Source organism: Epinephelus moara, chromosome 22 (genome assembly GCF_006386435.1).
Source record: "Epinephelus moara isolate mb chromosome 22, YSFRI_EMoa_1.0, whole genome shotgun sequence".
Lineage (NCBI taxonomy): Eukaryota > Metazoa > Chordata > Actinopteri > Perciformes > Serranidae > Epinephelus > Epinephelus moara.
In genome coordinates, this window is record NC_065527.1 from 16222152 (window position 1) to 16243725 (window position 21574).

The following is a 21574-nucleotide window of genomic DNA, read 5'->3' on the forward strand; positions in this document are numbered from 1 at the left end:
CACACACACACACACACACACACACACACACACACACACACACACACACACACACAGACACTGCAGCTGACGATAAAGGGGAAGTGGCTAGCTACAGACGGAGTGACAGACTTCCAGCTGTGTGTCTTTTTTAATCTCTCCAGCTCATTATAGAAGCCTTCATCTATTTAAGTTAAGGAAAGTTCTTACTGTTTCTTCATGTCACACATTCACACTTTTCATCAAGTTTAAAGAAACAAAATCGGTCACAAAAATCAGGTGACAAGCCCCACTTGTCCTGAAGTAACCCCTGGCTCCCCCGCAGAGGGAGGAGTTTACACATCATATGTAACCAGATAGATGTAACCAATATGGCAGCAAGTGGCTATCCCCTCTTTGAATCCACATATTGTTTACAGCTATCAAGTTTCATCGAGAAGACATTAAGACAGTAATGCTGAATGTTAGCGGGAGTCTAACATGAAATGCCCACACACACACACATACACACACACACACAGAGGAAGTTGTAAAGACAAACAGGACGTGTAATGCAGCACAATTGAGCATGACAGGAACTTAAAGCTGAGATGATATCCTGAGGTTGTCTGCCGCTTATTGTCCGTTTGTGTGTGCATACAGCACACGTGTGTTTGTGTGTCTTGCCCCCAGGGGACTGCTTTAGAGTACACACAACCCTTGCCTTGCATGACAACTGTTAACTCCATTAAAGGTGTTTTTATTTGTGGAGATAAAAAAATGTCTCTTGATGTCTTTGTTCTTTGACCTTGAGCTGTTAATGATGCTGTTAAAGTTGGTCCATGGGGGACTAAAACATGCACACAAACATCAGAAACTCTCAGGTTGAGCCTAGTGGTACACCTCAGGGTCATTTAGAGTTAATGCTTTTAAGCACGGTGAGGTTTTTAAGGCCAGGACTGAGCTGAGGGATTTACACAACATGAACTGCAGGTTAGGTTGTGTCCTAAAAGGTCAAAGTTGCAAAAAGTTGAAAGCAGTGTTGTAGTCAAGGCCACTTTAACTGAGACTTAGTCATGTCCCAGACTGGAGTATATTTATATTGACGCTGAGACAAGACCAAGACCAGTTTGAGTCCCACTCTGCATAACACACTAAAGAGAAAATGTAAAACATGTAAAAAGTAGACACTCCTCATACTGATCTGGAAAATCCACACTCCCATGAAAATACAGACAGAAAACCAGTAAAGATTCCTCTTTATTCACCTCCTATTGTCATATACTGTGCATATGAGTGTATGTATAAGACAAAAGGCATTGCAGAGATGAATTTTATGTGGGAATTTTCCTTTGTTTTCTATGAGCAAACAAATACAAACACTAAGAAGCTGAAATCAACTTAACATCTATATTCAACACTCCATTTTTGCACAGGCAATTTTGTGATATCCCTACATTTGTGGTCTCAACCAGTCTTGATATAAAATCCCGAGGCTGAGACAAGACCAAGAACATTAAAAAGTGACCTTGAGATCAAGATTCTCAAGTACTACAAAACTGGTTAATAGTGTAGCTTTTACTTTCATTGCAAAAGAAAACCCCCATGTCTCTGTAAGTCAAGGTAAGACAATGTTAGAGAATCAACATCTTGTTTCATTTGTGCTGAACTGACCCCAGCTCTGAGCTCCCACTTGTAGGATTGTGGTGAAATAGATTGTTTCCAGCTGCAGGGAGTTGGCTCGAGTTCATTGGTCAGTCTCAAGACTCCTCTTATTTTTTTCTCTTGCTTGCACCAGACAGAAGTACAAGATGAATTTAATATGGTCAGTTAAACATTTAATATGACCCCATACTTGCACAACCAGAACTGTGGATTTGCACATAATTTGAATACGACGGCGAGAACCAGTCTCTACTGTACATACATACTTGATCATGTATTTCAATATTTGATTTGACCTTGGGGATTACCTGAAGCTACATGACCTGCCCACCCTGCTACGACACAATCAGCCCCCTTTGCTCCTCTGGCCTCTGGACCAAGGCCTGGCCTTAGCTAAATGCTAAGGAAGCATTTAGCTAGCTATTAAATGCCAGGTTAACGTTAGGGAAAGGAAAAGGGTAAGAGTTACAACTCAGTAGTTATAACTTTAATCACGTCCTCATGTAGCCTATAATGAATGAATAAAGGAAATGAATAAAGTGGATAATTGCTATGTTTGGCCTCTTATTTATTCTCAACAGCGTGACATTGCAGCAGGGTTCAAATAACCTGCCGTTGGTGGGTTTGTCTTCTGGTGGTGGGCGTGATGTGTGGACAGGTGCCGTATAGGCTTCGAAATGTGGCTGCAGCTTTACATGTCCTGGGTCCAAGCTGACAAATGAAGCCAACCTGAAGTGCCAAAAACTGCAGTTCTTTGAGCGGCCACTTGAGGCTGACTCCAGAATCCTTTCAATCCACATAGACACACATGTCAAAATGCCCAATTTTACAGCAGAAATAAACATGTTAACAGCCTGGTACAAAAAAACGTAAGCTAATTTCCTCCTTCATGACAACTGTACGCAGGTGAATTCCTATATTTCTCACCCATTTACATCTTATTAAGGCTTAAAATTACGCATAATTAAGGGCAGACGGCTTTAAAAGACAGGCTGTCTGCTGATAGTCCTCGGCTTCTCAGTCAGATCCACCCCTCGCTCCTCCACAGGCCCTCTTGCCCCAGTATGGTTGCTTCTGGCTTAAAAAAAAACAAGATGGCAACAGCCAAAATGCTGAACTTGAGGCTTCAAAACCCATGGATGTATCAAGAGAACTGGATACAGCATTAAAGGCAGATACCCCCATTTATTCTATTCTCCGGCCAGCCAAGCCAGCTACTTCCAGTTTAGCGCTCTTTTAGACTTCCAAATTGTTATCAGACCAAATGAATTAGATCCTGAGAGTGAAGCGAGTCATTTCACGGGGGTTGTGGCGCTCAAAAAAATGTATGCACTGATTTACAGACATCTCTTTCCCAATGTAAGTCAATGGGATAAGTCTTTTTGGGCCCATTTGCATTTGGTGACAGACCCTGGAAATTACAGTACCACTGTTAAGCCACTACAAAAGCTGGCTTCAAAGTCTGGCGCATTCCTGGGGGTCTTGTCAAACAGGAGTCGACAAACCAATGGGTAACATCACAGGGCTAAGTCCATTATTGTTACGGTCTACTCTGGGGTCCTCTCACACGTATTCCATCATGTTGTTCTACAGTATCCCAGAATGAACAAATCTAACACTGGCTCTAGACAGGGCCATTTACGAGACAAGTTTCAGCTCTGCAACCTAAACGCTAGATGCACCTAAATCCTACACATTGGACCTTTAATACCAACTGTTTACAGCCTTTTAAATGGGTGCTGGTAATGTGACATCACACTTGGCCTTCATGAAAACATTTGATAGTATTTCACAGCTGAGAAAACACACTGACAGTACTGGAGCTGTGGCTGCACATATGAATCCATACAAGACATAGTAATTCTGGCATTATAAATGTTCAGGCTTGTTCTCTTCCTTTTTCAGTAGGTTTGGTCTTTCATACTACTGCCAGGGTAACTTTAGGAGGAGCAGAAGGTGACCTGGCCTGCACCCTTTCACCCATTCACCCCAGTCTGGTAAGACCATCCTGACATGAGCTCAACATTCTGTCTCAGGGAGCCAAACAGAATGTTGAGCTCACGTCATCAGGATGGTCTTACCAGGCTACCTTCACCCTGCCTCTAGTTGGCAGTCTGTCGCTACCACATGACATTAATATACTGTGATCTGAATTTAGAAGGCTCACACGCACCTAATGTACAAGTACGGGACACAACAGTACAAGCACACCTAGTGCAGGCTTTAACAAAACTTTCCCCTCACCTAGCCAGGGCAAGATCAAGATACACACTCCTATGTACACACACACACACACACACACACACACACACACACACACACACACACACACACACATGCCAGAGCTGTGGAGAAGCTATAAATAACCTCCCTCTGAGTCCCTGCAAAACCAACTGTGATGGAAACTATGGTCACACACTTTGGATATACTTGTACAACTGTGTTGCTCCACTGACCTCTTTTGCCCTCCTGTTTTTTTTTGAGACACAACTAAATGTGGCTCAGACTGGAGCACTTAAAGGCCCACAACACTCAAAGTTCAGCTCTAAATTCATAACAGCAACTGTAAGTTTTTACTACAGCTTTGGGCTGAAGGGTGCCATGCCATTATACCAGTGGCATTCCAAAGTCCCATTAGTCCAAAAAATGTCCCATTGGACCAAAAGCCTGTTTCTCTCAATAACAAATGCCCACCTCTGCAAAGTCCCCTTTCCACGAAAAATACCCACTCCCTCCAGTTAGTTTGCGTTTGAGCCACCGCTCATTGGTGTTTTTAATGATGCTTCCAGTTTTTTTCCAGCAGAAGTTGAGCCAAAGATCGGGGGTGTTTTTTACGACCATTAATGATGTTTCTGAGTGGAGTTAAAGCCACCAATCTTGTTTGTTTGTCACCGACTCATCCCTGCTTTTCCAGGGAAATTTGTGCCACCAAACCTGATTGTTTAAAGTCAAAACATGATCATTTCGTAACCATAACCAGAACATAGTCACACAGTCACATTTGTCATTGTTGACAAATATAAGATATCCATAGTTTACAGAAACGTACAATGCAAACATTTTTTCTGTTGATTGCATTTTCTAACCGCAGGGAGTGTGTGTTTTCAGAGAAACAGCCCTTCAGAGCAATGGCTGTTGGTTTTTGGGATAACAGACTGTCGTAAAAATGGAACTTTGGTCGCCTGGGACATTTTTGGAACCAACAGGGCTTTGGGTTTTTGGGCCATCACAGCAATGGGCATTCCTCAGGTGAAGCTCCCTGAATTAAACTTTTTGATGACTGAGTTTAATGGAGCCAGCGTATGACTGAGTGCCGAACAGGAAAACTGCTCACATAAACCAAAATATATTTTCCATTGCACTTGTACTTGAAACTGCTGCTTAAACTGTGCACCAAATTCCTAACTTCAGCTAACAGCGCTAGCATTAATGACAGAATGTAAGGAGACACTAGTTGAGGAATCAGAAGTGCTATATCGTAGGCAACTGGACTTGCTTGCGTTTCTTGAAGATATTTCACCTCTCATCCAAGAGGCTTCTTCAGTTCTAAATGACTGGTACGGAGTCGCAGGATTTTAACTGTGTAGGTGTGAACCCTTACAGAGTCGTTGGGGTCACGTGAGACATATGAGTTGTTGACCCATCTGGCCATCATGTGTGTCGTTAGGGTCAGATGGGACCAGGGGTGAATGGATGGGAAGTTGTCTGGGGAGGGATCCCAAGACTGCATTGTAGGTGGGTGATAAGTGGTGTCGTAGGCCACCTCCTCTGTTTAACGATGGTCGTTCCAGTTTGACATAGATGGCTTCTTTCACGTCTCTTTCAAACCATCTTTCTTCTTTGGAGCGCTTGTTTTGTTTCACCAATGTACAAATCTGTGCATTCCTGGCTGCACTGAACTGCATACACCACATTACTCTGCTTATGTCTGGGTACTTTGTCCTTAGGGTGGACAAGCAAGCTTACTAGCTCCGTACCAGTCATTTAGAACTAAGGAAGCCTCTTGGATGACAGGCAAAACATCTTCAAGAAATGAAAGCAAGTCCAGTTGCCTACGATATAGCACTTATGATTACCATGACCTGGATGACTGAGAATCTTCACTGACATAGCTGAGGGAAATTTCACATTATTCTGATTTGTTACAGAATTTGACTAATCAAATATCATGTAAATGAATGTCATGGCAGCTGCAATCAGTTGATAATTATGTAAAGCATAGCTGCTTAAAGTGCAGCCCTCGAGCTGATGTAGTGCACCAGGAATGAGTCCTAAAACCTGGAAATGAGTTTGCATTTTAATACTCACAGTTCCCTCGTCTCAAAGTCAATGGGTTCTTTGAATGGGTGTTTGGTAAGATGCCTGAAACAACATCTGTGGTTAACAAAAGCTTAAGAGACTGTCACAAGTTTCTATGCATCTTAAAAAAGGCTGTGCCGAACACGGCATAACAGTCTTGTTATGGTGGTGACATTAGATAATGCAGCCGTAGTTTGGTTTGTTTATAGCCTAACGTTAGCTTATTAGCTGATTGCATTTAGGCTTCAGAAATAATGGAAGTGTTGTTCATCTGTGATGATCATCTTACTGAACAAAATGTCTAAGTATCATAAATGTTTGTTTGCCATGGAGCTTTTTTTCAGCAACAGTCCAAAATCCAATGGAAAAAATCCCCTAGGCTTTTTGAGGAGGTAACCACTGCAGTGCCAATTTCTTCATCGGCCTACAGAAATACATCACCCCTGGTGCACTCTATCGGCTTGTGGGCTGCACTTTGAGCAGCTATTTACATGATTATCAACTGATTGCAGCTGCCATGAGATTCATTTACATGATATTTTATTAGTCAAATTCTATAACAAATCAGAACAATGTCAGATTTCCCTAACAAGAAATTTGCTAATTTCAGTCTTGGTGGGTCAACTCTGTACCTGGAGCTACCAGCTGCCGTGTACGACCACTAAACATCTCAAGAAAAAACACGTGCGCAATGTTTCTGGCATTTCACCTACTACATGGGAACCAATGAACACAATTTTCTGAGCAGAGGGGGAGTGATTTTACAGGCTCATGAAACACACAGGTGTGCCTGTTTGTTACACAATGTTATGTGTATTTTTAAACATACAGAGACATTTTGTTTGTAGTGTGTACAGCTCCTGTTGGGATTGTCATGTTTGCAAGGGGATGGATGTGGCGATGGTGCAGTTGAAGTTAACACTGATATAAAAACTATTACATGGACTCTATTTTGAGAGGATATTTACTGTAACAGTGGTGCTGTTAGAATCTGACAAATGTATTTATTTATTTATATATACACCGATCAGCCAAAACATTAAAACCACTGGTGGGTGAAGTGAGCGTGCAATGTTCTTCTGGGAAACCTTGGATCCTTGCATTCATGAAGATGCTACCTGATGCACTCCACCCACCCAAACACCGTTGCAGACAAAATAAACCCCCTCAATGGCACTTGTTGATGGCAGTGCCCCCCCAGCAGGACAATGTGTCATGCCACACCCCAAAAACTGCTCAGGAATTACCCCAGCAACAGGAGAAAGAGCTCAAGGTGTCGTCCTGGCCTCCACATACCCCAGATCCCAATCTGACATCCTAGGTACCCCTGATCCACGGTGGGGCCTCCTTGGATTGGACTTGGCTCTGACCTGTCAAGTCATGGACACAGGACCTCTGGAGGGTGTCCCTTGGTGTCTGGCACGTGTGGCCATGTGTTGGCCTCAGATGTTTTGAGTCCTATTTGTTGTAAGGTGGGGTATTAGCATGTCCCACAGATGTTTGATCAGACTGAGATTTAGGGAATTTTGGAGGCCAGGTTGAGCTCTTTGTCACGTTCCTCGGACCACTCCTGAGCAGTTTCTGTGGTGTGGCATGGTGCATTGTCTTGCTGGTCTGCACTGGTGTTTTTAAGTGGGTGGAGCGTGTCAGGTGGCATCCACATGAAAGTCAGAACCAAAGGTTCCCAACATAACATGGCATTGTATCAAGATGATCAATGTTGTTCACTTCACCTGTCAGTGGTTTTAAAGTTTTGTCTGATCGATGTATACTGTTATTTTATTCGTTTATATCGTTATTGCCTATTTGCTTTTATTTTATCTTTTAGTATAAGTCAGTCCTGTCTAGTGTTATTCAGGGAGTTTGTTATTGTTTTTTTTGTTTTAGGTGGTTTAGTGTTGTTGAAAAAAGTTGAAATTCAGTACATTGTAAGAAGAAAAAAAAGAAGAAAAAACACATGCTGGAGCATTAAATCATTTGAACAGTTTGTCTAACAGTGTAGACACTTTTATTTTTCAGGTCTCAATAGGCAAACATTTACAGTCAAACACTTTTCCAGGTTTATCGTAGGCACCGTGCATAAAAACCTCTAAGAAACAAAAATGCAGAACTGAATTTTTAGAGAAAAACAACAATGAATCATTGGAATTTATTCAGTGTTTCTTACAGTAGCACATCAGTACAACGGGATGGACGGGGAGAACGGGGAGGTCACAGTCAGTAGTACTGTTAATACTGAGCATCCAGTATGACGGGACATAAGGAGAATCTGCAGCAGCCGCATGAGGTGCTTGCTTGGCCTGGGTTGAGGTGGTGTTATGGATTTGGGGCTGCAGGGCTTAAGCTGATGCAAGTAGATGCTGGAAGGAGGTCTCAGTGTTGGGTTTACTGTGCCCTCTCGTAGAAACGTTTGCAAACAACATCTTCCATTGTGAGCGTCTGTGATAGAGAGAGAGAGAGGGACAATTAAAAACAGCAAACACACACAAATGTGAAAGTTAAATGAACGCATTTTGTGTGAGCACTGACCAGTGTGAGTTTGTCGCCTTCTACTTCTCTGACCAGACTGGTCTCTTTGCCGTTCCACTTCTGTATGTGCACCAACTTGCCATCATCTATTGTTACAATGGACTGGAGAAAAAAAAAAAGGAGGTTATTACACCCAATACGCGATCATATTATGTTATGCACATGTTTATTAAGACTGGGATGTCTATATGTGATAAAGTGCTTTGCTTGTATTGTAATAGCTTTTCTGAACTTAAATCTTTCCCCTGACAGATATTCCGGAAATTAAAAAAAAAAAAAACCATCTTAAACTAATACTAAAACTAATGAAAACTAAACATTTTTAAACGATAAAACTAAACTGAAACAATCAAACCCACCCTGGAAACTAATTGAAACTAAACTGAATTGAAAACAAAAATTAATAGTTATATAAAGTGGTTAAATTCAGCTCCTTCTCTAACAGCTACAACAGAAACATACTTGTTATTTAGCTAACGAATGTAGCGTTAGCATGGCTGCAATATTTGTGGTCACAACTCACAATTACAAAGAGATGGTTAATGCCAAAACATGCTCACAAAAGCACAAATAGAGAAGAGTCTTGAAGTATGTTAATTGACTCATGAATGTCAGTTATAGCCCACAGCAGCATCTGTCTAAAGTTTGTTGACGTTAGCTAACATGAGTCACTATTAGCTCCTGGTCATACCACACCAAGTCAGGCTGTAGCAGCAAAACCCCTGAGTGTATTAAATTGATTAAAGGTGTGCATTTTATCATTTGAGATTTACCTTTTCATTTGTAAGAGAAAGAAGGTGTTATTTCTTCTCTCAAAACTTTGTACATGCATAAAAAATACCTATATAATGGATTTCTATATATGTTGCAACCCTGTATGTTAGCATAACAAGTTTATGCAAGTATGTAAGTTTATAATAAACAAAAGATACATAAAAATTCTGTGTGCTTGTATATGTTTTTCTTATTAGTCTTAACATACTTGTTTATCTTTCATATTTAAACATAATACAAGCATATATCCTGCGTCAATTAAGAAATGTTTATTTGCCCTTCACATATACTAGCTGAACAGCTCAGTAGGAAAGAACACCAGCTTTCCGAACAGAGACTGAGGTTCATGTGCATACTATGTTTCTTATAAATGAAATTTATATCTGTGTTATTCTTATATTACAATACATCATTGGCTCATCTCCAATGACTGAAACTTCATCTGCTTTCATTTTTATCTTTGTCTCTGCACAAGTACTTCAAAGACGCAACGCTTTCCATCCCACTGACACTAAAACCTTTCAACTACTCCACCACTCTGGTGAGGTTGCTGCATCTTAGGTCTCATTTTATGATTGCAAATTGTGACCAGTCCATCTGCTCTGACCCTTACCTCTCACCCTTGACCTCTCCGACCCATCCTCCAACTGTGACAAATTACAGTTGTTTGTTTAGCCATCAGCAGTGACAATAATCACTGTCATGTATTTATGGACACTTCAGAATTCTGAAGGTGTACACTGGGTGTCACAGAGAGCCACTAACAGGCTATTTATCAAAGATTAGACATGGTTAAAGCAGGTTTTGCCATTAAGTGTCTGTATTCCTCACTGATCTCCTCTCTGAGCAACCTGACCTCTCACCTTAACTTTCCTGTCATCGGCGGTGGTCTCGTCAAACTCCTCTCCCAGCTTGAAGGAGAGCTCTGTGTTCTTGATGCTGCTGCGGGTCTGCACCGTCACCTTGTCGCCGTCCACTGAGATGATGGTGGTGGGCTTGGTCAGGCCTGCCATCTGACGCGTGGTAAATGCCACCTCTGTAGAAAAGAAAGGCACATGGGTCATGTCATGTTCTGGTGGAGGATAACTGCATACACAAAACATATGTTTGAGACTTAGAGCCTACAGCCATGCTAGCAGCTATAGCTAATAGACTTGAATGCCTTCCTTCAACTGCACTACAGCACAGATGTGCCCCGGGCTAAATGCTAACAATAGCATTCTACATGCAAACTAGTAGTTAACACAAAGTACACATGAGGAATGTCAGCATGGGCGGATTACTGAACCCAAGGGCCTGAGGGCTCAGGGGGCTCCTAAGTCAGAGCCTTTGCATGAAATCACTGTTATTAATTTTGCATTTTTTGTTGCATAGTCAAAAGGCTTAATCATTCATGTTAATAAAAACTGAAGGGGGTGAGGGTGTATGCATCTTGCCCAGGGGCCCAATTTCTCATTCTAGCAGTTTTTTGTCAGGTATTTTGCACATACAGCAGTGGACAAAATTTCTTGACCTGATAGTGGTGCTGGATTTTCAATTCAATCTAAGAGACACATGAATGTATGTATAAAATTTCATGGCAAACCATCCAACTCAAAAAACAAAAATGCCAACGTCACTGTGGCGTAACCGTTACACTCAGTCAGTAAGATTCCTCCTCAGGGGATCATGAATGTCTGCACCAAATTTCACGACTATTCATCTAATAATTGTTAAGAGATATCACTCAGGGCCACAAATGTCAACCTCGTGGTGGTAATAGAGGAAAAACTCTTGATCAAAGTGGTGGACAAACCGTTCATATTTGCTAAAATACTGTTGAATATTTTCAGTGGTGGCTCTTCCTACAGGTGACATAGGGCGCCACCCAGAGGACTCCACCTGTATGGGGCGCACACTCTACCAGGTGAGGTCGCTCCACGTATTTAATTATTAATCAATCCTACCAGAGTGGGAAGAATAAGTGCCGTATTTTGAAAAACGTTCAAAGCAGTAGCCATGCATTTGTCCTTTGGGTCTCCTTCAGCTGACACACTCTAATCTCTGTTTGTCTGCTGTCCAAACTTGCAGCATGTTCTTCAAACACTGCACTGACCTGACTGCCTGTCTGGGCATGTATGTGTGCAAATGATTACTTTCCTTGTAGGGCGTGTGTGTGAGGGATCAGGAGGGTTCATTTTATTGGGTAATAGTGACTCACACCCTTGGCTACCAAGTAAGAAATGTCAGTGAGAAAACCTGTTCCTCTTTCGGGCTAATGATCCAGTTCATATCCAGGAGCTAAAACTGCTATCAAGAGCATTGGGGTTAGAGGTTGAAGGGTGTCTGGTTTCTATGGTGACCAATGCTGACAGGTCGATGTGAATGTGGCTCTGAGGTCAGCATGAACCTCTCTCACACACACACACACACAACCTCACAAAGACAAATAGTTAAGTGTCATTCTTTACGGTTGTAAAAGTGCGAGCACCTTTGTAAAAGTGCGAGCACCTGCCCCCATCACACACACACACACACACACACACACACACACACACAGAACCATGTGTTAGAGTGTGTGAGATATTTCCAAGCCCACTTTATCTGTACATTCCCGTCCCCATTAGCTCCTCTGCATTTGAACCATCTTAATATTCAACTCCTCCCATGGCCTCAGACAATGAGCAGCCTTCAGTGAAGGTCACCCACATTATGCTCGAGTGTGTGAATGCCAGTTTGTTGCCATTCAGAGTTTCTCACAGTGGGGTTGGGTTTTTTCTCCACTGAAAGAGAGCCCCTCCCTCATTTCCAGCACTTAGGCCATGCGGTCAACCACTCTTCCTCTTTTCCTCCCCCTCTAGTTACCATCCTCTCTCATTTTCTTTCTCTTTCTCTCTCCTCTTTCCACGCTTGTTCCTCCTCGTCATCTTTTTTTTTCCATTCTCAGCCTTGGTCCCTCCCTTATTTACCCATTCATTGTCTCCCTTTACCTTCTTTACTTTTCCCACAGCACTAACAGCTGCTTTAACAGGTTAAACACAAACACACCCTAAAGCATTAATCTCTTCTCTGCCCCATTTTCACATGTGCTCACATACCGCACTGGCAATACTGCATCCTCTCCTGTTACTCACGCATGCGCACACTCACACACACAATACTGTACACACAAAACACATACTTACCCAGCTTCTTCATGTAGTCATCAAATTTTTCACTCTTCTTGAGGTCCCACTTGCCAACGAATGCATCGACCATGTCTGCAGCAGTGTGGCGGTATGAGGCAGCGAGAGACTGTGTGAGGGTGTGTAAGAGAGTGTGTGTGAGAGGGAGAGAGAGGCGGCAAAGCGAGGGAGCGACAGAATGAGAGAAGAGGGAGAGAGGCAGAGAGAGTGTAGTCAGCACCACAAGCTGTACTGCAATCCTACTGGCTGGATTTATACCGGCTGTTCATGATGTCATCAGGCTGTGCAGAATGCAGGGGAGGAGCGAGGGGTGAGGAGGGAGGGGGATGGAGACAAAAGAGAGAATCTGAGGTAGAGTGAGTAATGCAACTAAAGTACATTTGAATTTGAATTAGATTTGTTTTGTAACGTTTAGTTTGCATCAATTTTTATATGAATTCTATGCATAATAGTACAGTAGTTGTATAGCATAGCATAATGTACAGGAATGCAGTATTATTCTGAATGATTACACCCACATTGTAACACACCCCTGTCAACACTGTACTTTTTTATGACATTTGAGGCAATTTGAATTTTTTAACACTTGCAAGAGAGTAAGAGGGGGAGGGTCAGTGAGCAACAGAGCCACCGTAAAGACACCCAGGCTTGAGAGAATAAAAGGCAGAGTAAAGAGAGGGGGGAGGATGAAGAGGAGGAGGAGGAGGGACTGATGAACAAGCCCCTGCTGTCAGAGAGAGGAGGAGGAGAAGAAAAACACATCGAGCCCGAGGGGAGGAGGCGGCATGATGGATTTTTGTTGCAGGGGGTGGGGTGTGGGGGGCTGTTGAAAGTTAAAAAGCGTGTCCCAACATTCCTCGCTGCTCCCGCTTCTTGCTTCTCTACTGTTCCCACCTCTCTTCTTGAGGTCTACTACCTGCTTTAGCTTTTGTTTGACTTTTACTGACCTCCACGAGGTCTGCCAGGGCACAGAGGGTGGGTGTGTGTGTGTGTGTGTATGTGTCTTGTGCACCACCCTTGTAAACACACATGCACATGATAGAGTGAGCTGTGGTCACGGTAAGGGTGTTGGAAGGTTGGTTCATTACTACAGTGTTTAGTTTGCACATGCACAGAGAAAATCTTGTTTCTGTTGTTTAGGAGAATATTGCATTAATTCCCTGAAGAATTACCTCGACCTTAACCACAAAAAGTATAAATCTGGTGATATTCTATAATTTTCCTTTATCAACAAATCCTATGAAAACACTAAAATAGTGAAAACATTTAAAACAATGAATTGATCTTTCTAACTTTCAACGTTCTTTTGTGCCATAGACCTCGGTTTTAACCCAATCGTGGTGCAGTCATGGCAGAAAAAGCAGCGACATCTCAATAGACAACAACCACTTCACGCTGTTCCTGCTGGAAAAACACTGACAGGTGGCTACAAAACACAAATGATTAGAGCCTAAAAAGCCACTGTAAACAAACTGAAGGGTTGTTACAAAACACCCACAGTTGTAGGCTTAAAAGCCACTGGAAACAGACTGACAGGTCACCACAAAACACCAATGTTTGGAGCCTAAAAAGCTGCTGGAAACCCACCAAAGGGTCGCCACAAAACACCCAAGTATAGAATCTAAAAAGCTGCTCGAAACACACCAACAGGTCACTACAAAACACTCAAGTTTGGAGCCTAAAAATCTGCTGGAAACACACCAGTGGGTTGCTATAAAATACCCACGTTTGTAGTGTATAAAGCTGCTGGAAAAACACCAAGGGGTTGCCATTAAAACACCCATGTTTGGAGTCTAAAAAGCAGCTCGAAACACACTGACAGGTCAATGCAAAACACCCACCTTTGGAGCCTAAAAAGCTGCTGGAAATACACCAGTGGGTCTCTACCAAACACCCACATTTGTAGCGTATAAAGCTGCTGGAAACAGACCAAGGGGTCGCCACAAAAAACACCCACGTTTGGAGTCTAAAAAAGCTGCTGAAAACACCAATGAGTTGCTACAAAACACCCACGTTTGCAGCCTATAAAGCTGCTGGAAACACACCAGTGGGTTACTGTAAAACACCCACATTTGGGGCCTAAAAACCTGCTTGAAATACACCAACACATCACTACAAAACATCCACCTTTGGAGCTGGAAAAGCTGCTGGAAAAACACCATGGGGTCACCACAAAACACCCACATTTGGAGCGCCTAAAGCTGCTGGAGACACACCATCAGGTCACCACAAAATACCATTATGTTTTGAGCCTTTTAAGGGGCCGTTTGTACGACAACGATTTCAGTAAAAACGGAAAAGTCTGTCCTTTGCGTTTTAAAAAACGTCTGCGTTTATATGACAACATTATTGAAACGAGCCGCAAAATCTACTAGAAACACTGTAGTATGCACGCCAGGTCAATGGGTGCTAGTGTAAATTTGCAAAGCAACACCACGGCATGACGGCATGCACCTGCGCTGAAGCGCCTTCCTCTACAACGCGGTGATTACAAACCAAAACAAAGAAGACACACTGGCGAAAGCATGCACAGATAACTTTGTCTGGATGGAAGACGAGGTGGAGTTGCTACACTAACAGATCTACACTTCACTTCAAATCAACAGGGTGAGCAGCACAGAGCTCTGCATTGTTGTGACGGTTGGAATGCCTAGTGACTGGAACCGTAATGCACATGTGCGAAAAGTCTCCGTTTTCAGAGGAACTGCATATTGCATTTTTACATGACAACGGAGATGCTGCCGTTTCCAAAACGTTGCACTCTGGAACCCGTTTTCAAATTGTTGCGTTTTCAGGCACCCAAAATGCCGCTGTCTTGTAAACGATCGGCCAAAACGCAACTAAAGTTTACTGTTTTCAGTTGAAATCGTTGTCGTCTAAACGGGGCCTAAGCCTGTTTGGAACCTGAAAAGCCAGTGGAAACACACTGATGGCTCGCTACAAAACACCCATATTTGGAGTCTAAAAGCTGCTGAAAGCACAGCGATGACTCACTTAAAACACAACTGGTTTTGTTGTTTGCTGGTCTTGAACTTTGGTCCACAGCTTGGCAGCCATTTTGCCAAGACAACACGCCATCCACCATCCCCTTTACCTCCCCATGACAAATTCAGCTTATATATTACATCTCTGTAGAAGTATTGATATGATAAGTACAACACATGCAAATAAAACATTCTCGTGGTGTGCAGAAATGTACAATGCCAAGATTTTCCTCTCATGACTGGACTGCAATTTTGTTCAAAAACTGTTAAAAACACATCAGTGAGTCACACCTTTACAATGCACAAGGACGCTGTAATCTAATTTGAGTCAAACCCCAAACGGGTGCACTTACTACTAAATACTTGAGGACCAAATTCTGTATTCGCAGCTGAAAATAGTTCCCAAAATGTGCTATTTAGTCCTGCTTGAGTAACATTTGGTAAAACCCACAGTGCCCAGCTGCTGTAGGCAAATAAAAGTATGTATTTGTGACCTGTCTCTAAAGATTTGCATCTTCACAGGGACCAATGGGTTAACTGCTGAACACCAGACAGAGTAAGAATTGAGTGATGGACTAATGCATTGTTGCTTTTGGTATTTGCATGGCACTTGTTGACAATACACCAGCCCTATCCATCAAAGGAAAACCTATTTAACAACATTTGAATCTAAATGGGATGATAGCTGGGGGGTTGTTTGCTTACATTAACAGGCCACTGTGAATCATGACTGACCGAACCACACCCACGTAGTCCCCATGAAGCTTATTCACTCAGTTTTTGACTGCTAACCCCTAATAAATATTAGCTGAGGATGGGTTTTTTGCAATTTTACCTTTAATTATTGTCCATGCAGTCATGCATTTTAATAATATAGAGGAATATTTAAGATTTTAAACCAAGTGTTCAGCGACTAGAATCCTCAGTCCTCCTAGTTTACCTTGTGGAGACCAGCTTTTTGTACTTGTTTGAGAGCTGAACAGATGTATGACCCTGAAACAAGATAAATACATCTCCACTAATCCTTTTTTGAGAAATACAATTGCTTACTCTCTTGCAGAGTGTTTGATGAGAAGAACGTTACTAATTTCAGACATGACAGAAGACTTTATCTTTTCATCTTACCCATGGCAAGAAAGAAAATCAGCATATTTCCCAAAATGTCAAACTAACCGTATTTCTTAAGCCCTGAAGCCATGTGCCCCTCAAAGAGCCTTTTGAAGTCGTGACGACAGGCCAGCAAGTCCCTACTTGCCAAACATTTGCTCAATAACAAGGGTTAAAATTGATGTACTAGAGGACACACACACACACACACACACAGACACACACAGACAGACACACACACACACACACACACACAGAAGCAGCATTCATTGATAAGCACAAATGTCTACTTATGGTCCGTCTCTGATGAAATTCCCCCATCTGCAAATGGTCTGATGATCCCTGGGAGTTGTGCAATAACAAGCACACATTAAATCTAACCCCCTGTTGCACCACACACACACACACACACACACACACATACATACACACATACACACAAACGCTCTGAAAAAACAGGGATTGATGGGAAAAAAAGTCAATAGCGAATGCTGTTACATCACATCACACAATGATATGCACCCTGTCCCACTGCCCTTGTCCTCCAATTGCCTCCCTTCTCTCTTTTCTATTGGTGTGTCTAAACTGGCACGTGTGGTGTGTGACAGAATGAATCCCTGGCGTGCATGGTTCTGACATTTGACATAAACAGGTGTGAAAGACACGCCTGGAAAGGAGGGAGGGGGGGGGTAGGTGAAAGGTCGAAATCATTCACCTCTGGCCTAAAATTTGTTCACAGGCTGTCTGTGGCGGCGCAAGAGAGTTTTTAAGTGGGTGTGTTTGAGCTTATGCAATCCTATGATATAGTGCTCTGGGATACCACTGTGATCATAAGTGGCATTAAGCTGGATTTTCTCTGGCAGTTTCACACAAGAAACTCCCTGCTTCACAAAGGCCTCTAACATATGCGTGGTGGGATAAACAAGCACTATCCACAACGTGACCGAACACACATGATAACATTTGTATTAGCAGCAGCGTCTTTATCCTGTTTGTGCAGGATCTCAGTTTCTATTGAGTTGAACTTGTCTGATCTTTGTGTACATAACACGATCAATTTTTCAGACTAGACTGCCGTTGAGGTTGTTGACCTGAGACATGGTGTATAGCCCCTATGTGGTCCAGGCAAACTCCGCTTATGTTTGGCCTGAACACTTCATACAAGCAGGCATCTGTGAGGGGCTGCACATTAAAGTGCGTGTGTGTCTAAATACATTGAGCTGACTGAAGCAGAGAGCTGGTAGGCCTGAGACACTGAAGCACATCAAATCCCCGTGCAGCTATAAAGGAAGAGTGGGAGCGCCGTAAACCGAGGAATGTTGATGCAACTTCCAGGGCTCTTGTGGCTTTCCCGTACATCTGTGTGAGACTGTGTGAATAATACAACTACATAAACATCTGGACATGTTACACCCTTCTCTAACACACATGTATTTGTACAGTCATTCATTCGTTCTGCAGCCTCTCCCTTGACTTATGTGACTGCTCTTGTACACCAATCAGCCAAAATATTAAAACCACTGACAGGTGAAGTGAATAAGGTCGATCATTTCATTACTAGCAATGTTCTGCTGGGAAAGTTTTGGTCCTGGCATTCATGTGGATACCCCCTGACATGTTCCACCCACCTAAACATTGTCATAGACCAAGTACCCCCGATGGCAGTAGCCCCTCAGCAAGGCAATATACCATGCCCAACTGCAGAAACTGCTCAGGAATGGTCCAAGGAACATGACAAAGAGCTTTAGGCATCGATCTAGCTTTAAAATTCCCCAGATCCAAATCTGATCAAGCAACTGTGGGACAAACCAGTGCCCTGGAGGTCCTTTGTCTGGGCCTCAACAGGTCAGAGCCAAGTCCAATCTATGCTGGGGTCTCTGACCTGTTGAGGCATGGAGACAAGACCTTTGGGGTTGTCCTCTGTTGTCTGGTACCAAGGCATTGTTGACGGATCCTTCGAGTTCTGTGTGTTGAGAGGAAAGGCACCGGCATGCCCAATGGATGTTCGATCAGATTGGGATCTGAGGATTTTGGGGACCAGGTCGGCGCCTAACGCTCTTAGTCACGTACCCTAGGCCATTTCTGAGCAGTTTTTCTGGTGAAGCTTGGTGCATTGTCCTGCCTGGGGGGCGTACTTCCATCAGTAAGTGCCGTTGCTAATAAAACTGCAGTTTGAAATGTTAAGAAGCCCTTCATTTTGAGATCAAGCCATCAAACCCATTAATGTTAATGCTACCCAGGTGTTCTGCTGCTTTTCTCCACAAGCAGCAGTGGAAAGTAATTAAGTATATTCACACAAGTGTTCTACTCAAGTACAATTTTGAGGTACTTGTACTGTACGTAAGTATTTCCATTTTATGCTTCATACTTCTACTTGACTACAGTTTGGAGGCCAATATTGCACTTTTATAACTAAATCAACATATACATTCTGATGTAATATTATGGATTAAGCTACCAGTGGTATTTAAAGTAGGTAAAAGGGGCTCCACCTTTGCCAGTTGCAACAAGTTGCAGATCTTCCTACAGATAGGCAACATAAGTGGCCCCCCAGGGCACCACCCAGAAAGGGGGTGGGGGAAACTTGCCTAAGGCGCGGAATGTGCTAGGTGTGGACCTGGCTGCAACACTAAAGTGATGTAACCAATGATGCATCACTTACTGGAATCCAGTGATACAATAGGCTTCATAACATCCTGAAATTGTAATACTGCATAATGAGCAGTTTTACTTTTGGTACTTTGTTGCTGGTACTCACCAACAAGGGGGATTTTTTTTTTTTTTTTTTTTTTTTTTACAAACTGGCAACCTTAGTGCTTTATTTGTGTGTGTGTGTGTTTTGTGTTACCTCTGCAGATGGGCCTGAGAGATTGCATTCCTTGACTTGTTCTGTAAATCCTGTGGTGAGCCAGCAGCAGGTTAAAAAAAGAGGAGAAAACAGACGGATAAAGTTATTCAAGGACATCACATTGAGTCAAACATGCCTCCCTCTACTTTGGAATTTCTAAGGTGAACTCAAAGAATTTAACCTGTATCATACCACTGCACACTTGGAAATTTTACAGTTTAGTGTGAAAATATAAAGCTACTATGATATAATGACAAGATAAATTGACTAGGATGTTTATCTAGCCGGGAACTTCTTCCAGGGAACCTCTTTACCACGCCTGGTGTTCTGTGGCTGCTGACACACACAGTTGGCACACGAGCCTCCTCTGCTGGCCAGACACCGGTAGTGCATCATTATTTGATTTGCCTCCTCAGTACAGGCCCCTCATTGATGAGGCAGTTTGTGATAAATTACTTTGACATTAAAATTACCACCAGTTGTAAAATTTTAACTAAAATATTATTTGGACCCTAAAGAAATCAGTGCCTTTATGACCATGTAGTGAAGATCCTTAGTGTTGTGAAATTACACACAAAATAAGTAATAATTAATATTATTAATCCACCTGCTCAGGGCCAACTTGTTTTTTTTTCTTCTTGAACCACAATCTTAAAATGCTGAAAAAATGTTTTCTCTCAACAGCACAACCATGCTGGAGAAGACTGGGGCAATAAATGCAGATCATACTGTTTTTGGGAAATGTTTAAATGAGTATTACCAAATTTATGGGCTGTGATATATGCTACCTATAGGCCATGTATAGTACTGTATTTTGGTAAAAGACAGCAGATATTGCGTTAAGAGATGACAGATATCTGCTGATAATCTTGTTGTCAGCTTGTAAAAAGACCATTACAAAGAGGGAGAACCACCAACACAAGATGGATGGCTGAAAATTAGGGATAAAATATACAGTATGATATGGGAAAGTTAGCACTAGAGGAACTCAAGAGGAGCAGTGTTGAGAGAAATGACAAAAATATTTATGTTTACATGTCAACAACAAGATAGAGGAAGAAGCACTCAGTATGCTATAGGAATTAATACGTTTTCTGAGACAGGGCAATCCAGATCTTTCCATGTTTTTCCCGTTTCTATGTATGTGACATTTCTGTGATTGAGAGGCAATAAAAATAAAGTATTAATAAAGAAAACTTGTGTTCTCCTGATGGCCCAGGGGTTTATGATCCTGGCTTTATAATCACCTCTATTTGAGTGCAGCTGGAGGCCTCACCCATCTCTCTCCCCTTGTTCCCTCTGAAAAACAGAAGTAAGAACACTTTAAATTATATAGGGGGGAAATAATTGTGATTATGGATAAACAATGTTAGGCACAGTTTTTGAGACACTGTTGAGACAGCAGACATACTGTTGGGTGAGTCCAGGATAAGAAGCCGGAATAGGAGTTGTTGCTTCCTGATCCAATATTAACAGTATCCTTGGAGACGGAGCCACGGGGGGCAGTGTATTAAAAGATCAACGGACACTGCCTGTTTGTGTGTGTGTGTGTGTGTGTGTGTGTGTGAGTGAGTGAGTATTGGATTCCATCAGTGAAACTATGGTAACTGCCCCTAAGACTAGCGGTTCCTCGCCCCTCTCTGTCAGTGTGATTTTACACTATAACGTTCTTCCAGTCGTTCTGACACTAAAGGTTTTGTGTCCAGTTGACACAGACACAGATCCCTTTCAGCAGCACTGAGAAAACAGAAGTGACGTTGTGTCCTTAATGTTTCTGTGACTTTTGAGATTTTAACAGTCGTCGGAGGAGTTTAGCCTACTTCAAACAAATTCACACTAATAATAGGTTATGCTTTGATTTTTTTGAGGCCTATTCTTTTTAAAGTAATTAGGGACATTTGAACTTTTATTAGATGGTGATTTTATTGCACCGTAAACACAGCAAAAGGGCAGTCTTGGATGAATTTTGTCTTTCTTGCTTGCAGCTATCACGACTATCTTTCCTCTTAGATTGAGATTAAAGCCACAAGTAATTTAGTAAACCACACAACTGTCATAAAATTACATGAATTTCCAAGACACAATATGAAATGTGCAGCCCACTACTACAGAAGACTGTTTTTTTCACTGAACACATTTGTCAGTAACGTTACATCTTACATGAGAGTACAATAATAAAGTACATAAAAGCTCAGGGTGGACTAACTTCCCTCTAAAGAACAATAACAAGGTCAGTCGCTAATATG

At 42.3% G+C, this 21574-nt stretch overlaps 1 protein-coding gene across 1 annotated transcript; it reads right to left on the reverse strand.

The window, feature by feature from the left end:
* Positions 1–7895: 7895 nt before the first annotated feature.
* On the reverse strand, positions 7896–12626 carry fabp3 (fatty acid binding protein 3, muscle and heart). Its single transcript, XM_050034247.1, has 4 exons — positions 12390–12626; positions 10089–10261; positions 8452–8553; positions 7896–8361 (listed from the first exon to the last, which is right to left on the reverse strand). Exons 1-4 carry the CDS (start codon positions 12460–12462, stop codon positions 8308–8310), a joined length of 402 nt encoding a protein of 133 aa, XP_049890204.1. The 5' UTR covers positions 12463–12626; the 3' UTR covers positions 7896–8307.
* Between the last annotated feature and the right edge of the window lie 8948 nt (positions 12627–21574).

What these genes read in the sequence shown, in the direction of transcription:
- fabp3 (XM_050034247.1), bottom strand. Translation starts at nt 12,462, where the DNA reads ATGGTCGATGCATTCGTTGGCAAGTGGGACCTCAAGAAGAGTGAAAAA. An exon ending in CCGATGACAGGAAAGTTAAG is followed by an intron (nt 8,554 to 10,088) that starts GTGAGAGGTCAG and finishes TTTTTTCTCCAG; the next exon opens with TCCATTGTAACAATAGATGA. An exon ending in AAGGCGACAAACTCACACTG is followed by an intron (nt 8,362 to 8,451) that starts GTCAGTGCTCAC and finishes TCTCTATCACAG; the next exon opens with ACGCTCACAATGGAAGATGT.